Source organism: Monodelphis domestica, chromosome 6, assembly GCF_027887165.1.
Source record: "Monodelphis domestica isolate mMonDom1 chromosome 6, mMonDom1.pri, whole genome shotgun sequence".
NCBI lineage: Eukaryota > Metazoa > Chordata > Mammalia > Didelphimorphia > Didelphidae > Monodelphis > Monodelphis domestica.
The window spans coordinates 85,892,567-85,911,089 of record NC_077232.1 but is presented as its reverse complement, the minus strand read 5'-3'; the positions used below and the strand labels follow the sequence as shown (position 1 = coordinate 85,911,089).

General features: G+C 37.4%; 1 protein-coding gene and 1 long non-coding RNA gene across 6 annotated transcripts in view; one reads left to right on the top strand and one right to left on the bottom strand.

Annotated features, from left to right (window-relative positions):
• Positions 1-16,292, top strand: part of LOC103103597 (uncharacterized) — a 43,531-nt gene extending 27,239 nt beyond the window's left edge. The window contains exons 2-3 of the long non-coding RNA XR_001623066.2: positions 14,162-14,243; positions 15,893-16,292. This is a non-coding gene — a long non-coding RNA (uncharacterized LOC103103597). The remainder of the gene's footprint in view (positions 1-14,161; positions 14,244-15,892) is intronic.
• The window catches only part of AFAP1 (actin filament associated protein 1), a 231,405-nt gene that overhangs the window by 44,746 nt on the left and 168,136 nt on the right, over positions 1-18,523 (bottom strand). For all 5 annotated transcript variants that reach the window (XM_007496781.3, XM_001364753.4, XM_056802392.1 and 2 more), the window contains 2 exons: positions 15,326-15,537; positions 4,123-4,268 (listed from right to left, as the gene is read on the bottom strand). In XM_007496781.3, the coding sequence (XP_007496843.1) occupies positions 4,123-4,268; positions 15,326-15,537 (358 nt within the window). The remainder of the gene's footprint in view (positions 1-4,122; positions 4,269-15,325; positions 15,538-18,523) is intronic.

Genomic DNA, 18,523 nt, shown 5'->3' with positions numbered 1-18,523 from the left:
TCTTGTTGCTTACAAAGCACTTTCTATGGCATAGGCAAGGTATTATTGATCCCATTTTGAAAAGGAGGAAATTGAGGCTCAGGGGGTACCAAATAATTTGGCCCCAAATCCAATAGCTAGGTAATTATTAGAGCTGAAACAAAAGACTTAGTGTATTGTTTCTAAGTCCACTAAGCTCTTTCCCATGCCTTGCTTACCTCTATTACAAACCTTAATTTGTAGTGAATCATTGAGCAATAGAATTAAAAGAGACTAAACAAGTCTCATTTTGTAGATAAGGAAACTGACTTGTCCAAGGTCAACTGAGGTTGGGATTAGCTAATGACTGGAAATTCCACTGGAATTTATTTAATTTTTACATATCAGGAATAACAGGAAGGCCACAAAACCAGACAAATTAATGTTATTATTCAATAATGTGAATAAACAAAATTGTAAATCATTTATTTAGGCTTTACTGTTGTTCACATAGAAAAGCAGCAGAAAGAATTTTCCCTTGTGCTTAGGAAAACCCCAAGCTGGTACCGGGAATTTCCTGGTAAGGTTATTTTTTTTCCTTCTAAATCTGGATCACCCAGTCAACTCTGGCTCCAATTCTAGATTGGCAGTTCATTCCTACTCTGACTTTGGGTAAGTCACCTTCTATTTGTAAGCTGCAGCAGTAGCCTCATCTGTAAAAATGTATGGATAAGACCAGATTGGATATTCTTAAATGGAGATCTGTGGATAAACTTCAAGAGGTTTATGACTTTGAATGAGAAAAACATTTTGACAACTACTTTAATATAATTGGTTTCTTTTGTAATTCTGTGCATCTTATTTTTTGCATTTAAAATGTTATTTTGAGATTGGGTGAGTCTAGAGGTGCACTGGAGAAAGATTTGGAGTAAGGAAGACTTAAATTCAAATCCAGCTTTAGATATATACTAGATATGTGATCCTGGGCAAGCCACCTAAGTTCTGTTGGCCTCAGTTTTTGCATCAGTAAAATGAGCATAACAATAGTACCTATCTTCCAGGTTGTTGTGAGAATAACATAAGATAACATACATAAATGCCTTGAAAACCTTAAAAGGTGATATATAAATTTTGGCTTTAGGATTTCATGAGCTTCCCCAAACTCACCAAAGAGTCCATGTAGCTTAAAAGATCTATGTTTATAGGCTTTTTCTGGATGCAACACTTGATTTTCAAAGATTTTTCCCAACTCTAATATTCCAAGTTCTAAGATCCCTTCCAGCTCTTACATTTCTAAGTTTCTTTCCAGTTTTAACATTCTATGTCCTGAGGTCCTTTTTGGCTCTAGCCTTTTATGTTCTAAGGCCTCTTCTAAATGTCTAAATGTCTAAAAATCCCTTCCAGCTCTTGCATTATGTTCTAATATACTAAAATTCCTTGTAGTGCTAAGATTCTGGGTGTGTCAGTTTAGTTGGTGAAGCATGGTAAAGCATGATGAGACCTGGGGCTGTGGTTTCAATTTCCCCTTAAGGCCAGTTAACTCTGCTTAAAGAAAAACTACTTCTGGACTATAGATGTCATTGGTCAAGTTTTCAGCAAGTACTTAATTGTCTAATTTCAGCCAAGATAAAGGGGGCTGTTCAAACTCTCCCCAAGCCCTGTTTGTTTGTTTTTTAAGGTAGAATGGGTGGTTTGTATAAAAAGCAACTCACAAATGATTTGGATTGATTTTCTTTATGTTCCCAAAAGCGCTTTTTCTCAGATACAAACTTGGTGAGTTTACAACCAGCTATTAATATAATCTATTGTCATTCGCTGATTATATGATTCCACAACTTCACATCTATTTCCTACATCTACCCGCCTCTCTACAGCACTACTAGTAGATTCTCTTGGGAAGGAATAACTACAAGATAAACTAAAAGGAAGACTTTATAGCCTATAAAATCACAGAATTTTAGAACTGGCCCTTAGAGATTATTATGGCCTTCCAGCTAAAGAAAATGATGCCTTGAGAGGGAAAGAGAATTACAGACCTGAGGCCAGACCAATGCATCTTAAACTCGACCTGTCCAAAACTGAACTCATATTTCTATTAAAAGCCTTCACTCTTTCTAAATTCTCTATTAATGATAAGGGTACTACCATTCCCCCAGTCATGGAGGCAACAATCTTTATCTCATCCTAACCCCCCAATCTCTCCCAGCCACCATATCTAATTAGTGGTCAAGTCTTGTCATCCTTTGATACTGTCACAATCCACATGTCCATAATCTCATGCAATACTTCACACCCAGACCACTGTCCTTATTCTCTCTGTCTCTGTCTCTGCTTCTCTCTCTCTCTCTCTCTCTCTCTCTCTCTCTCTCTCTCTCTCTCTCTCACACACACACACACACTCCCCCTTCATGCCCTCTGTCCTTTTCCCTCTCCTGCTTCTCCTCTCCCCCATCTCTCTCCCATACACATAGTATTTAATCAACTCTAGTGGCACCCTATTGTTTCAAGGGTCAGATATAAAATCCTGTTTGGTTTCTGGAGTCCTTCATAACCAGACCCTATCACATTTTTGTAGTCTTCCTATACCTTAATTGCTTCCATGTACCATATGATCTTGTGACCCCAGCTTCCTTGCTTTTTTTGCATAAGACACACTGTCTCCCAACTCTGTTTTTATTGAACTGGACATCCCTTTCTCATTTCTCATCTCTGCCTTTTGATTGGTCTGGTTTCCTTCAAGTTTCAAGATTTTAAAATAAAATCCTACTTTCTACAGGAAGACTTCTTATGCTCTTCATTCTAGTACTTTGCCTCTGTTGATTGCCTCCAATTTAACCTGTAAATAAATGGTCTGTAAGTGGTTGTTGGCATGTTGTTTACCTCATTAGATCTTGAGCTCCTTGAGAGAAGGGACTATCTTTTGCCATTCTTTGTATCCTCAGCACTTTACGCCATGTCTGACTAATGGTGGACACTTAATAAATACTTGCTGATTTGATTTGATTATGTTATCTATGCCACACTGAAGGATCTACACATAAAAATACTCAGAGCATGAGACTTCCACTTTTATGGTGATGGAAACAATGTGACATATTTTTCTTCTTTAAAGTCAAAGACTTAACAGTCTCACAACCGAACCTCTGTTCAAGTCTCAGTGTTGCTACCTACTAGTTGTATTTCTTAGTCCTAATCTTTACATCTGTAAAATGTGGATAATAGCAGCCACCTCTTAGGGTGATTATGAGAGTCAAATCACATAAAAATATTCTATCGATTGCTTTTATTGTTATTTGACTTTCAAGAAAATTCCTACTCTTTCTGAATCCTGGTTTCCTCATCTGTAAAATCAGAATGATCCTATTCAAACTACCTACCCCACAAGTTTATGACTGTGAGGAAAAAAGCATTAAATAACCTGTACAGAACAAGATAAACCTGGCGTTATTATTCCAAATTCCTTTTTGACTTCTATCTATCTCTTCTTCTAGCTACTCCCTCTTTTCTTCTTTTCATCATTTCCATTTCCAGACTTTGTAGTGTCTTTGTAGCTATAATGTCAAAGAATGTTCTGGAGTGAAAAGATGTTTTTTGAGCAACTTCACATATAAATTCAATAAGTGCATTGAATATAGGCCCTAAAAATTCAGGCTTTATCTCAACAAGAGTCAGAATCATCTTCCTCAGACTACTTGTCAAATAGAAAAGGCAGACAGGACTGAAATACCAAAAATATTTTAATGAAGTCACAATGACTATGGTTCAAGATTGCCGATCTTTAGCTTTCCCTGTACCAGTACACTCTGACAAGGAGTGAGGGTTGATAAGATTCCTGCCAACCAAAGTTAATAACAGAATCATCCAGTGGGATGGAAGGACAGAGATCATCAAATACCAGGGATTTTTTTAAGTCTTTGCCAGCGTGGTCAGCTTTCCCTGGCCACCACTGGAGCTTATCTATCTCTTTCCCAAATTGTGGTACTTGGGCTGGGATACAAAGTCTCCCAAGACACATATTTTGAGGGGGATAGTAGGTGGAATACATAGTAAGTACATTCAAATAAGTCTACATTTTCTTTCTGTTTCTTTTTTTTTAATGTGCTACTAAAAATTACTTAGTTGTGAGCACTTCTGCAATGTTTATTTCACTAAAAGGCATCTTACCAGAATGTCTGTTTGGCTGTTTGGATAACATTTGCAGTCATCTCCACATCGATATAATCATAATGAAGTGCTCCAGGATCAGTAGATGACCCTGTTTCAGCCAATAAGATTCCAATCCATCGGCCCATGTCTTCAGAGGATGAAGCCTGTTGAAGAAGAGGCAGAGAACACACTGAATTTGACTTCAGGATCATCTGAATATTTCTTTTCTGCTCCACAATACTGTTATATAAAATATAGCTCCTGAGGCAGTTGGGTGATTCAGTGGATAGAGTCAGGTCTGAGAGAGGATGTTCTGGGTTCAATCTGGTTTCAGATACTTCTTAGCTGTGTGACCCTGGACAAGTCCCTTAACCCCAACTGCCTAGCCCTTACTGCTTTTCTGCCTTGGAACTGATACTTAGTATTTATTGGAAGACAGAAGGGAAATTTTTTTTAATGTTGCTCTAGTAAATACTGTCCTTATAATCAATGAATGAAGCAGCAAGTATTAATAAGCAACTACTATGGGCTAGACTCTGCATATGATATCTTTTTTCTTCTTCAATATAGTCTTATTTTTTCCCAATTACCTGTAAAAAATTTTTTGGCATTCATTTTCTAAGATTATGAATTGCAAATTTTATGTTTCCCTTCCCCCCTCCCTGAGACAGTAAGGAATTGGATACTGACATATGGATTATACATATGCTATCACGTAATATATAGCTCCCATATTTGACATGTTGAAAGAAGCCACATATCACTAAAAAAAAAACAACCTATAAAACAACAAAGTGAAAAATGGTATGCTTCAATCTGCATTCAAATTCGGTCAGTTCTGTCTCTGGAGGTGGATAGTATCTTTCATTATGAGTTCTTTGGATTTGTCTTGGCTTGTTATATTGCTGAGTAGCTAAATCCTTCACATTTGAAAATTGAACAATATTGCTGTTATGGTGTATGATGATCTCCTGATTCTTCTCACTTCACTGTGCATCAGTTCATGTAAGTCTTTCTGGGTTTTTCCAAAATCCTCTTGTTCAGTACTTCTTATAGCATAATAGTACTCCATTACAGTCATATACCACAACTTGTTCAGGTATGACATTATCAAATTACAGATTTGCTTCCTGCTAAACCCAGAACTCTATCCACTCTACTATGTAGCTACCCAATGAGCATAATAGAGGGGCTCTCTGTCCAGTCCTTCATTTGTTAAACTTTGATGGATTTCTGATATCACCAGCATCCATACTTTCTCCCCTGACACAGATCATAACTTATCTATGCCTTCTCACCCTGCATTCATTTTGCTTATATTTTCCATAAATCCTCCATACAAGCTCCACTTAATGCAACAAAAGCCTTTCTCAATTGCATTTTAACATCCTGAGGGTAGTAATATAGCATCAGAGCTATCTGTATCCTCTACTCTCACTACAGGATTGATCTTCCTTTTCTCTATGAATATGTGTGTGTATACATGTATATACATATTATGTATATACATGTATACACACACACAAATATATATTCTCCCTATACTCAACATATATAAATCTATATACTCATATATTTTCTCTATATATAAATATACTTTACTCTATACTCATATATGCTTAATATATAGATATAAATATACATGCATGTCTGTGCTCAATATATACTCTTCACTGCATATGACTTTAACTCTAGATTCTCTTACATTATTTTATCATCAATAAACTTCCAAGGTCCTAATGAGTGTTATCACTTGTAAATGGGTAGAAGTTTATTTTTATGATTATATTATTATTGATAATGGTAATGATAGTTGATGAGAGGAGCAAATGAGCTAACTAGACATGGAAACAATAAAGAAAGAGAAGATAAATGCAGGGATCTCATCAGCTGTAAGATCACCAACTGCTGAGTATCAGGTATCATGGCAGCTGGTATTCCAGCTGCTTATGCTTGTTGGTCTGTCTTATTATGGTAACGCCTTGGTCTCATCTCCACCCCAAAGTCTGTTCCAATTCTGTGGGTAAATAAGATAAACCAACTATCATCAGTAACCTTCTTATAGGGTACTCTTCATGGGTATTGTGGGCTATAAGGCCTGCCAGGGGATGAAATATAGAAACATAGTAGTGGATTACAACATTCATTTGTCCTTTCATTCATCAAATGATCATTAGACACTATGAGATGCTGGACAGCTCTAATTGTTTGTAAGGTTTTCCTAAAAGTAAGCTCAGCACTAGGAATAATAATTAAAGCTAAAAAAAATTATGGTCCCTGCCCTGAAGAAGTTTATGTTCTAATGAGGGAAGACAATAGAGAGAAGGATGTTGAGAATAGGAAGCAGGAGATGCAGGAGATGATAGGACCTATGCAGGAACATGGTAGTAAAGTCTGAAAAGTACAGTTAAGTGAAGAATGAATATGGTCCCTCCCCAAAATATGCCCCATTTCCCTCAACTGTTCATATAGATTTGGATAATAGAGAGGGCACCATATTTGGAGCCAGATGGCTTGGTTCAATCTTCTCAAAGCCAATGACTTCCTGTGTAGCTTAAGCAAAGCAAAATTACAGTTCAACAAGACATTCTCCATAGACCCTTCTAGCTTTTGACTCAATGATCTATGCTAGGACTTCTCCCTGGTTACCCAAATCTGAACATGCTTTATTTCATTAATGTTCCTCTACAAACATTTTACCTATACTTTAAAAGGTTGTACTCCCATGTACCCTATCATGCTAAAAACAGATCTTTTCCACTTCTAACGGAAAGAAATTTAAAAATCAGCAATGTGGGACTGTAAATGCATCCTCTAAAATTTTTTTATAAAATACAGATGCAACTGGAAATGTCTGTGCCAGAAAATTACTGCCTCTTCCAATCCTTGGCACATCTACCCCAAGAGTAGGCATTGCTGTCTCAAAAAGCTAGGCTGAGAGGGAGGGGAAGAGGAGGGCAAGAAGCCATCTCCACAGGAAGCTACCCACACCCACTATGTGGGCTGATGGAATTGAGCAATATTCTATGAAAGCCATTACCATGGGGCTCAAAGCCAACTAGGCCACCAAAGCAGTAGTTGACACTTTGGTGAACTTTTGTAAACATGCATGGAAGAACTACAACAGGGGTCCTCCTCTTAGGCTCACCAACAAAGAGCTGTACAAGAGTTAACAGAGATTTCTATTGGCACAGCAAAATCATTTACAGAATTGAAACAGACTGTAAATGTTGTGATGTCCAATCCATCCTTAATACATGAGTCCACTGCAACAACGGTATCAAACTCAAAGAGAAATGGGAGTCAATACTTAAGTATCCCCACAAGTCATATACTGACTTAATTTTAAGATATAATGTTATTTCTGTTTTACTTTATTTTCATTTATTTTATTAAATATTTCCCAATTACATTTTCATCTGGTTCAGGGTATATCTGAGTGTTGCCAGTCACATATGACCTGCAGGTCTGCCTATTTGGTACATCTGCTTTACCACATTCTTTTCAGGGTATTGATCATTCAGGCACTGCTTAAATACATCCATTGATGATGTACTCACTACCTCCCATGGCAGTTCATTTCTTTGCTAAACATATTCAATTGAAAAGATATTTTCTTGAATAATTCAATGCCAAAAAGATCTATAAGTTCACTGTCATATGTACAGCCTTCACCAAAGTAATTACAACTCCTGTATAACTTAAAAACTGGTCTTCAAGAATTGATATGAATGAAAAATTCATCACCTTGAGATTAGTCTATTAATGAGCTTCTCTATACATAGTTGCCAGAAAACAAACACATACTTTGTCACTTGGCATTTGGCAGCACCCGGTAGACCCTTTGAATCACCACCGCAATGATACAGCAGATCAGGAATGTAGTGAGGGATTATCTGAATCCTTTTCCAATTTGCCTCTCCTTATAAGGGGGTCCCTTTGGACTTACTTAACCCAACTTAAAAAAAGTTCAAGAACTACTTTATTCCAAATTGTGCTCTAGAATGAAAAGTATTATTGCTGAATATGTTCATAATTCTTAAAGAATGAAGGGAAACCTGACTCTTTTGAATGTTTTATTAATGTTTTTTTAAGTGGGCTTATGAATTCTTGGAAAGGGCATGTCACAATAACCTAGCTATCACAAAACAATACCAGCTGGCCCTCCTGCGAAGACATTTATGAGATATAAATATATTCCTATTAAATTCCATCATAAGTTTTAAAAGAAGAAATTTAATAAAGTTCTCCTGCTTAAGGATTAAAAAAAAATTAACCACAAAAGGATAAGCCAGGGCAGAAAGGGCTAAAAAAGCAGTTCATGTAAAAATACAATGAAAACCAGTTCATCTAAAAGAAAAAAAAAAGACTCAAGGGTTTTAGTGCCCACAGGCTGGATGTGAACTAAGGCGTGATGGTACTGCCCAAAATAAACAAAACTATGATCCTGAGCTACAAGAACAAAGGTTTGCATAGAATCAAAATTCTAGTGCTGTCCTCAACTCTTAATCAGAACCTGCCTGGAATACTGTGCTCTGCTCTGGGTTTTCTATTTTAGAAAGGGCATTAGCAGGCCAAAGGGTACAAAGGAGAAGGGACCAGGATGGTAAGAGGACTAAAAACCATACCATATGGCAATCAGTAAATATAAATGAGATATTCACCCTGTGGAAGAAAAGCCTTAGTAGGGCCATAAACATTGTCTTCAAATTTATGAAGGTCAGGAAGGAGTCTTGTCATTTCTTCTATAGTTGAGCAGAATTAGGGCCAATAGTGGAAATTACAAAGGAGAGATAGATTTCACCTACATGAGGAAGGAGTTTAGAACCACAAGAGGTACCTTAAGAGGAAATGGAAATGACTGAATGTTTTGAATGTTTTGGAAGACACTCTCATGCTGGCACAGAGGTTGGACTAGATGGCCCCTTGAGAAACTTGAGATTCCCTGATTTTCTAGGAACAACCAAATAAGAAGAAAAGATGGAGAGTCATTCTAGAATTTTTTTAAATGCACAAAAAGTTGAGGTTATAGAGATAAGCGACAGCTTTGAAACTGTTATATTAAATTTACTACATTCTTTAAAACACACACACACACACACACACACTGTATCCAATAAAAATTCATGGTTTCATGAATGATCCACATTTTCTGTGACCCCAAACACCACTTCCTGCAGACCCAGATGGAGCCAGCCTAGGTCTCTAAGCCCCAGAACTCCAGGAATAGCATTGCCCTGTCCCTGAACCTTCAGACCACTAGCCCTGCTTCCAGCTCAACCCCCACAGACATGATCCAGGGAATCAATTTTTGTAGAGTTGATTCTGCTGACAATTGCCTCTACAAACCTTCAGTCCTGGCTTCAGCAGCTATAGCTACTAATGACTCAAAAAAAAAGTTCTCATCCTCCAAACCCTTAGAAATATCATGTTTGACATCAGAAATTATTATGGTTTTAGAAGTGAATTACCATCTACTTTACCACTTTAAGGATCATGGAGTCTTTCCTTTTGCCTCCACCTGCTCCTTACTTTATGTGTAGTTTCCCCTATTGAAATGTGAAGACAAACTGTCTTGCTCTTTATTTATATTCCCAGTGCTTAATATAATACTTTGCTCACAGTAAGTGCTTAATAAATGTGTTTCTATTCATTTGTTTCTTTGTGTCAAGTATAGATTAACCTCCTGGAACATAACTTTTAAAAATATTTTTAAAATACTTTTTAGAAGTACTTAAGGAATTATTATCGGCACCATTTAAATCTGGAGATGTAGTATGGCATAAGGGATACAGCATTAATCTCAGACCTAGGTTCAAACTCATCCTCTGATGCATATGGGCTACATATCTCTGGACTTCAGTGCCCAAACAATTCTCTAAGATTATAAATTACAGAACACTTGCTAATTTCCATCAGTAGAGGGAGATCCTTTAACAGAAACTCCTCTTGCCAATAAAGTGATATGTTTGTATTGAGATTTCAGGTATCATGCTTGATTGTCTCAGTTTCCTCACTTGTAAAATATAGGTGTTAGGGAGCAAGTAGGTGGTTTGATCGATAAGGAATCGGGAAGACCTAGGTTTGAATCTAGACTCAGACAAGCTGTGTGCCCCTGAGTAAGTCCTTTACTCTTGATTGCTTCACCTTTTACATGCTTCTGCCTTAAAACTGATACTAAGACACAAGATAAGGGTTTTAAAAAATAAAACAAAATCTAGGGGTTGGGCTTGATATCAAGATCCCTAACCCTAACCCTTAGAGAATAGGCATAAAATGCACTGCCCACAACATCCCCTGTCCAGCCCAAACAAGATTAATATGCAATTGGAAAGTATTTATAACAAATTAAAATACAATAAAATAGAGATAATATTAAGTTGTGGTTTCTATGCCAACAGGCAGCCCACAGGGATTTCCATTTATATCTGGCACCATTGCCTCTAAGTGTATGATTTTATGATCAATGTGGTTATCTCATATTTCTCTTTTGCTGGTAAATAGTCAAGGGTCCTTCAGAGAAAATTTCAGGAGTGTCTGTGGTGATTTCATTGGTTTAAGTTTTGCTTTAATTGACATCAATTGTTGCCTTTGTATTTTAGTAGACACACTCTTTCAAAGATTGTGGCCCAAAACTTTAACACTCTATGAATAACTTGATCTTACCCTTGAATAATTAAGCAAGGAGTTTCCCCTGATGAAACAAAAACAACCTATCCATTGAACTCTAAGCTCTTTGAGGGCAAGGGCTGTCTTTTGCCTCTTTGCAACTCCAACTCTTAGCATAGGTGCCTGGCACATAGAAGATACTAAATATTCATTACTATCATTGAAACGATACTCACAGCCTGAATTTGACTATTATCCCCATTATACTGATAAGGAAACTGACTCCCAGGGAAAGGTTTCCCTTACCCAGGATGAAACAGCAAGTATCAGAGCTAGAACTCAAATCCAGGTCTCCTAACTCCAAGTGCTGGATACTGTCTTCCTTTATCACACTATCATCTTTGAGTAGTATAAAGAGTAAACATTCCAAAATGTCACTCTAGCTTTTGCATAGACAGTAGTGGTGGGTTGTTTGGTTAGTTTTATGTGCATTTTAGCAATAGGGGAAAAAAGAGAAGAACACTTCAAGAAAGCCTGCTTATTCTGGTCCTGTGACTGACAAAAATACTTGCTTTTAACCACTGGAGATAGAGATCAAATTTTAAACTCTAGCCATCATTCAAGATACTGGATCAACCACTTAGGACCCAAAAGACACAATCATTCATCTGAATGTTCTAAGGCTGGACCTTTAATTCTAGAAGGTGGTTATAAAAATGTCACTTTACAAGGTCTTGTCACATATTGAAGAAACTGCCACATAAAATTGCATTGTGTGAGGAAAATCATAAAACTGGTATCCATCTAAAACTTGACCAAACAAGAGGAAAGTGAGATTCTTTAAACTCCTACTCAGTTTACTTAGGATTTTAGTGGCTATTCTATTCATAATCTGCCTATATCCCTAGAAGAAAGTCTTGGGATGATGTTCACTGGACACTTTCACTGTCCTTTGCCACCCCCTACTGTCTTATATTCAGATGATTACCAATACTGTTCCCTTTACACAAAGAACTTCTCTGAAGATCTACTGCCTTCCTCTCCTGTCTTCAAACTTTGCAACTGAGACAAGACTTAATTCTCATCAGTATAGTATCAAAACCCTGGGCTTAGGCTGATTTTACAGATTAGGAAATGAAAGTCTTAAGAGGCAAATTAATTTGCATGAGAACACAGGAAAAGTCAAATGCAGAACTGGAAATTAAATGAAGACATTCTTACTCTGAATCCAGGTTCCTTTGCAGTGAGCCATGATGTCCTTGTTAAAGTTGTTTACCAAGAAGTCAGCCAATTCAATTCAATTCACATTTTTAAACACCTAATATGTACCAGGGCAGCTAGGTGGCACAGTTGATAGAGTGCCAGGCCTAGAGTCAGGAAGGTTCATTTTCCTGATTTCAAATCTGGCCTCAGATTTGAAACTTATTGGCTGTGTGGCTCTGGGAAAGTCACATAACCCTGTTTGCCTCTGTTTCCTTATTTGTAAAATGAGCTGGGAAAGGAAATGGTGAACCACTCTAGTATCTTTGCCAAGAAAACCAGGATCATGAAGAGTCAGACACAACAGAAAAATGACTATGTAATAAGCAAAAAGATAAATACATTTCCCTATCCTCAAGAGGTTATATTATACTGGAGAGTTTAATGGTTCATGGGGATAAGAGCAAAGATTCTTAAGATGTAGTTCATGAAATTTTTTCTTAAATATTTGACAACAATTTTAATATAATTTCCGTGGTAATTCTATGATTATGCATTTAAAAACATTATTCTGAGAAGGGGCCCATGACACACGAAAAGTTTTAAAAACTTTTATTTAAAGGAAAATGAGACCTTAAGGGATCATCTAGTCCAAGTCTCTCCTTTTATGAAAATAAGGTGACCCCTAGAGAAAGGAAATCATATGTGTTATCCTCCCCAATAAGTTTCATTTAGTAGCTGAATTCCTGCCCCTGAACCTCAGCCATCTCATACCTTCGGCGCTTCCTATTGATAGACCTTCCTGATGCTTACTTCCTACCTGCCTAGACTGTCCGCTACTTAGAGTTTAGCTAAGTAAATGCTTACTCCAGCCTGCCTTGGAGAGACCACTTGGGTGTAGGGCCATGTTTTCACCTTTTGCCATTATCAGTCAGGATCTGCCTATCCTTTTCTTCCCATGAATTAATTGCCAGGGCTCAAAGCTAACCAGTTGTTGGTCTTGCTTCCATATTCAGACTTCAAGTCTTCGCTTCATTCTGAGAGTCTATCTTGATTTCTGGGTTTGGTATGTCTTAGTCTCACCAAATCTATCACCACCTAAGCATGGATTCTGGCACCTTCTTTTTCTTACCTTTAATTCAAACTATGGAAGCACAGGATCCTAAGATAAAAGAGTTAGAAGGGACCTAAATGTCAAATAAAAGTTAGTCGCTTTTCATTAGCCAGTAGCTTTCTCTAGAATTCTTAGAAACATTTACTTAAGGAGCTATGATTTCATGAGCATGAGTACTCCCTCTAATACCAACCAAATCTAGCATCATATTCAAATCTAAAGAAGAATCTCTTTCATACCATCTCTGACAAATAGTCCTAAACCCTCCTCTTGAATACTTTCAGCGATGGCCAACTCACTAGTACATGACATCCCTCAATCAACTTTTGGACAATTCTAATTAGCAGGAAGTTTTTCCCTTATGTTGTGGCTTATCCTACAGCTATATAACTTGCACCTTTCATTCATTGTTAATAGTTCTACCCTCTAGGGCCAAACAGAACAGATAAAATGCTTTTTTCCCATATATAGCAAAATCTTCCTAATTCTTCTTATGGAAACAAAAAAGCAAGAATTGCCTCCTAGGGGTATCTAGGTTCAGTGCATAGAGAGTCAAGCTTGGATATGGGTGGTCCTAGGTTCAAATCTGGCCTCAGAACCTTAGCTGCATGACCCTGGGCAAGTCTCTTAATCCCAACCACCTAGCCCTTACAGTTCTTTTGCTTAGGAACTGAAACTTGGGATCAATTCTAAGATGGAAGGTAAGGATTTAAAAAAAAAAAGAATTACACCAGGAGCTATAGTGGAAAGAATGCTGGAATTAGAGTCAGAGCTTCTGTGTTCAAACCTTGGCTCATTTATTGTGGAAGATCTAAGAAGTCATTTTAAGCTCTCTGAGTCTGTTTTCTCTTCTGTAAAATGAGTGGTTTGGATTTAAATATTGGATCCTGGAGTCCTAGGAGCAAATTGCTATTTCTACTGCTAGGGAAATTATTCATACAATGGATATTATAGATACAATGAAACAATTATATTTATAGTAATAGTGATGATGATGATGATGATGGAGATGATGATAGCATTCACACAAGCAGGGCTTTAAGGTTTGAAAAGTGCTTTACACATATTCTCTCCTATATCTGATCCTCATCACAACACTGTGAGGTAAGTGTCATTATTATTCCCCTTTTACAGATAAGGAAACTCCTGCTGAGAAAAGTTGCATAATTTCCCTGAAATCCTCGAAATTCAGCAAATATCTAAACAGGATTTGAAAGTAAGTCTTCCTGACTTCAATCCAATGCCCCATTCACTGTGCTACTTATTTGTAGCTCCCTTATTTTCCCATATCAGGCTAGAAGTTCCATGAAAAAAGGTACCATATATGATATATTTGTATCTTTACTCTCACACAGCACTATTCATGGTAGACATTTAATAAAAATACCTATAGTGTGAGATATAAGCTCCTTGAAGATTATTCTCATCATTCAGTCATTTCAGTGATTATTTTTAGTTTTCAATCAAACCTGTGATTTCATCAGCATTTTTTGTTATTCGGTTAGAGCTGACTTTTCATTACCCCATTTGGAGTTTTCTAGGAAGACATATTGAAGTGGTTTGCCATTTCCTTTTTCCAGCTCATTTTATGCATGAGGAAACAGAGACAAACAGGGTTAAGTGACTTGCCCAGGGTCACACAGTGAAGATATCAAAGCACTTTACCATTTCCTTCTCTAGTTCATTTTACACAGGAGGAAACTGAGGCAAACAGGGTTAAGTGGCTTGCCTAGGGTCAGATAACTCATAAATGCCTGAAGGCCAGATTTGAACTCAAGAAGATGAGTCTTCCTGATTCCAGGTCCACCACTGGGCCACCTAATTTCTCCTTGAAGATTGGGGTCAGATTAACATTCACCTTCATACCCCCAACTCCTAGCAAAATGTTTTGGACAAAGTGGGTGCTTATTACTTATTTGATAACAGAATCCATTGATGGATGACCAAGTGAATGAAAGGATTTGGCAACACAGACACATAGAAAAGAACAGTGCCCCCACACCAGCCAATGAACAAAAAACAATCGATTTCATATGATCTAATGAAAAGAACAGTTTCCAATTTGCTGCCCCATGCTCTTCCAAAAGTGGATCAGGGTAAGGAGAGGAAGATGGAATACAATAATGAGATAAAGAATGAGATCCCAGTGAAAAGGCAGAAAAACTGAATCAAAAATGTGATTGTGGCAGAATGTGAGGAATTTGGATTGGCAGCTGAGCCTGAGCCCATCTTTCAGCAGGGAAATGATATCTGCTGTGCAGCAGCCCTGTGAAGCATGGCCCCTCACACATAGCGCACCTCTAGTACTGCCACCTCCTGCCCATTTCGAAGTAAACGGAATGTCAAGGGGTGTTTGGAGTCCAAGCCTGGAATCACTTCACAGCCTCGGAGAGGAATGGAAACAATATGGTTCTTCAGGTCCGTCCTGTCCTTGTGGAAGATGAGCTTGTTGTCTTTCACTCTGCACCAACGCTCACGCCAGCGGTTATTCGAGAGGACAGTTAGATACCCTGCAGGGAAAACAGATGTTCAGATGCTTTATCATTCTTAGGCAACAGTGGGGCTAGCTAGGGTAGAAACAGCTTTCCCCATTCCCTTTCTGAAGGAAGAGGATGGGGGGGGGGGGAATACTTTTGAAATTTACTTGTTGAATTTTTTACATTTTTTTTTAAAAGCAACCTATGAATAATTAAAACCTGCAGGTTCATAAATGAGCCTCTTTTTCCTGTACAATCACTTTGTCTATGGAAATGACCATTTTACCTCACATTTGTTAAGTTCAGAACTTATTACAAATGAAAATAAAGGGGTATAAATATTTTTGTATATATAAATCCCTTTCCTTTTTCTTTGATCTCTCTACAGTACAGGCTTGACAGAGGCACTGGACTAAATATGCAGAAGAAGATGCACTTTTGGACATAGCTAATGCAAGAGAGGGGCAGGAAGAGGGGATTTAGAGGGGAGAAAAAATAAATGTCTGTTGAAAATAGAGCTAATTTCAGAACTGAGGAGGTGATAATAATAAGTGTTCTGCCTCCATATCTGAGTTACCCATGAGAATAAAACTGGAAACTATTTAAAGATTTTGTTCTTCTGTTTTTCTACCAATGGGAGGAGGTAGAAGAGAGAAAATAGATTTGTTTTTAAAATAATTTTTAAAAATAGTGTATGTAAAGCATTTAATAATCACCTATTATTATGATTCATAAATAATGGATGCATAATAGCCATCTTCAAAAGCGGAATTGGGATTAAGAATGCAGGCCATGGTGGGAGGGCAGAAGAAAAATCTTCCCAAGAGCCCCAGGAGGTATTAATTACAGGCAGACACATTTTAGCTTAATAAACTGAAGATCATTTTAAAACTAAAGATCTCAAACAATGAAATGCACTGTCTTGAGATAGAATGTTCCTCACTTCTGAAAAGTATTCAATTAGCAGCCTGAAAGGCTACTTGTCAGAGATGTGGCAGGGCTATCCTTTTTTAAAATTCAATTATCTTTTTATTTTCAGTTCCACATTCTCTCCCTCCCCCTCCCCATTGAGAAGGCAAGAAATATGATATCCATTATATAGATGGAGTCCTGTACAACATATTTCTGCATGAACCATGTTCCACTCTCCTCCTCCAAAAGGAAGAAAAAAGAAAAAAAGAAAAAATATGCTTCACTCCACACTTTGAGGCCATCAGTTCTCTGTCCAGAGATGGAGAGCATTTTTCTGTCATGAGGCTGAGGGTATTTCAGTATTGGGTTGATGATTAAACTAAGGTCAAATTCTGAATCAAAGGTTCCTTTCTATGAACTGCGAAGCTGGTTACATAATAGATGCTTAATAAGTATTCATTGAATGAATGCATGAAAGCTGAAAATCACAGAATGTCAAAGCCAGAAGAAATTCAAAATCAAAACTTTTTCCTAACCCCATTATAACTAGAATTAGTCCATTCATAATATATGGTACAACAGGACAGTAATTTTTCAGGGCATTTATTGATTCATCTGAGGTTGCTCTAAGGCAGCAGTTCTCAACCTCTCAATTTGCAGCAATGAGAATATATAATGCATATCAGATATTTACATTCCGAATCATAACTGTAGCAAAATTACAGTTTTGAAGTAGCCTCCAAAATAATTTTTTGGTTTGGGGTCAATGCCACATGAGGAACTGTATTGCGGGGTCACGGCATTAGAAAGGTTGAGAACCACTGCTCTAAGGGAAGGCATTATCATGATTTGATTTCATAACTACGAAAGTCTTTGATCTCCAGATCATTGATCAAATCAGGGATAGCACAACCTAAGCATGTACAATAATAGGATTAGATTCACTTATTATTATTCCGAGCAACCCTGTAAAGGCAGCAAATTATCTTCAGATTAAGAATCAGTGGGTCAAAGAGAAAAAAGGAAGGAATGAAAGGAAGTGGGTCTTTTGACTTCCTAGCTTATACAGATGCTGTTCTTGGCTACAAAGATCTGCTAAAATGGGGAGAGAGGAAAAATCCATTGCTTCCTTCTCATATCTCAATTATTATTCCCTTTCAAAATAAAGGGAAGGGGGCAGAGGCAGCTAGATGGCTCAGTGAGTTGAGAGCCAAGCACAGAGATGGGAGCTTTTGGGTTTAAACCTGGCCTCAGACACATTCTAGCTGTGTAGCCTTGAACAAGTCACTTTACCTCAATTGCCCAGCTCTTTCCAGTCTTTTGCCTTAACACTGATACCAGGGTAGTTCTAATACAGAAAGGTTTAAAACAACAACAAAAACAAAATAAAGGCAAAGGGGCAAGTTTCAACCCATAATTAAGAACATCCAAATAATTGAAGAAACCTAAAAGTATGATAGACTACTTAAAGAAAGAGTAAGTTTCTCATCACTGGAAGTACTTTAGTTGAGGCTTGTTGAGTGAAGCAGTACACATGAGTTTTGTTTAAAGAATCTTTATTGAATTGAACTGAATAAATCATACGGATTCCTTTTGCTTCAAAGATTATCAACACTGATCCTCAAATTTTTCTCTCTAATACCAAAATGGCATACAGATTTCAGTCTAGCCTCAACTGCCTCATGAATATTTCCAGCTGCATGCCCCCAGTTGGAACATAAAAATGACCAAGACAAAAATAAATAAATAGATTCTTTTTAATGGAGACTTGGTTTTACCTAGTTACAGTAGCCTACATATTTCCTAACTGTGTGACCCTGGCCCAATCAATTGGCTTCTCATTATCTCTTTCCTTCCCTGAAAAGATGGAGATAAAAATAAAGTACTTGCAAGTATCCAGATTCCAAGGTTTGGCTTCTAAAAAGCACGATATGTTTGTTTTCTGTTTTTTATTGTAGCAATGTTGTGATGAAGGTTCATATTTCACACAGGAATTTGACTAGACAGGTTCCCCAAAAGATTCTGTTAAACTCAGCGATGCCATGTTCTTTGAAATGTCATAAATTACAGATCCTGTGCCTGGGATTGAGGAAAATGATGAGAAAGA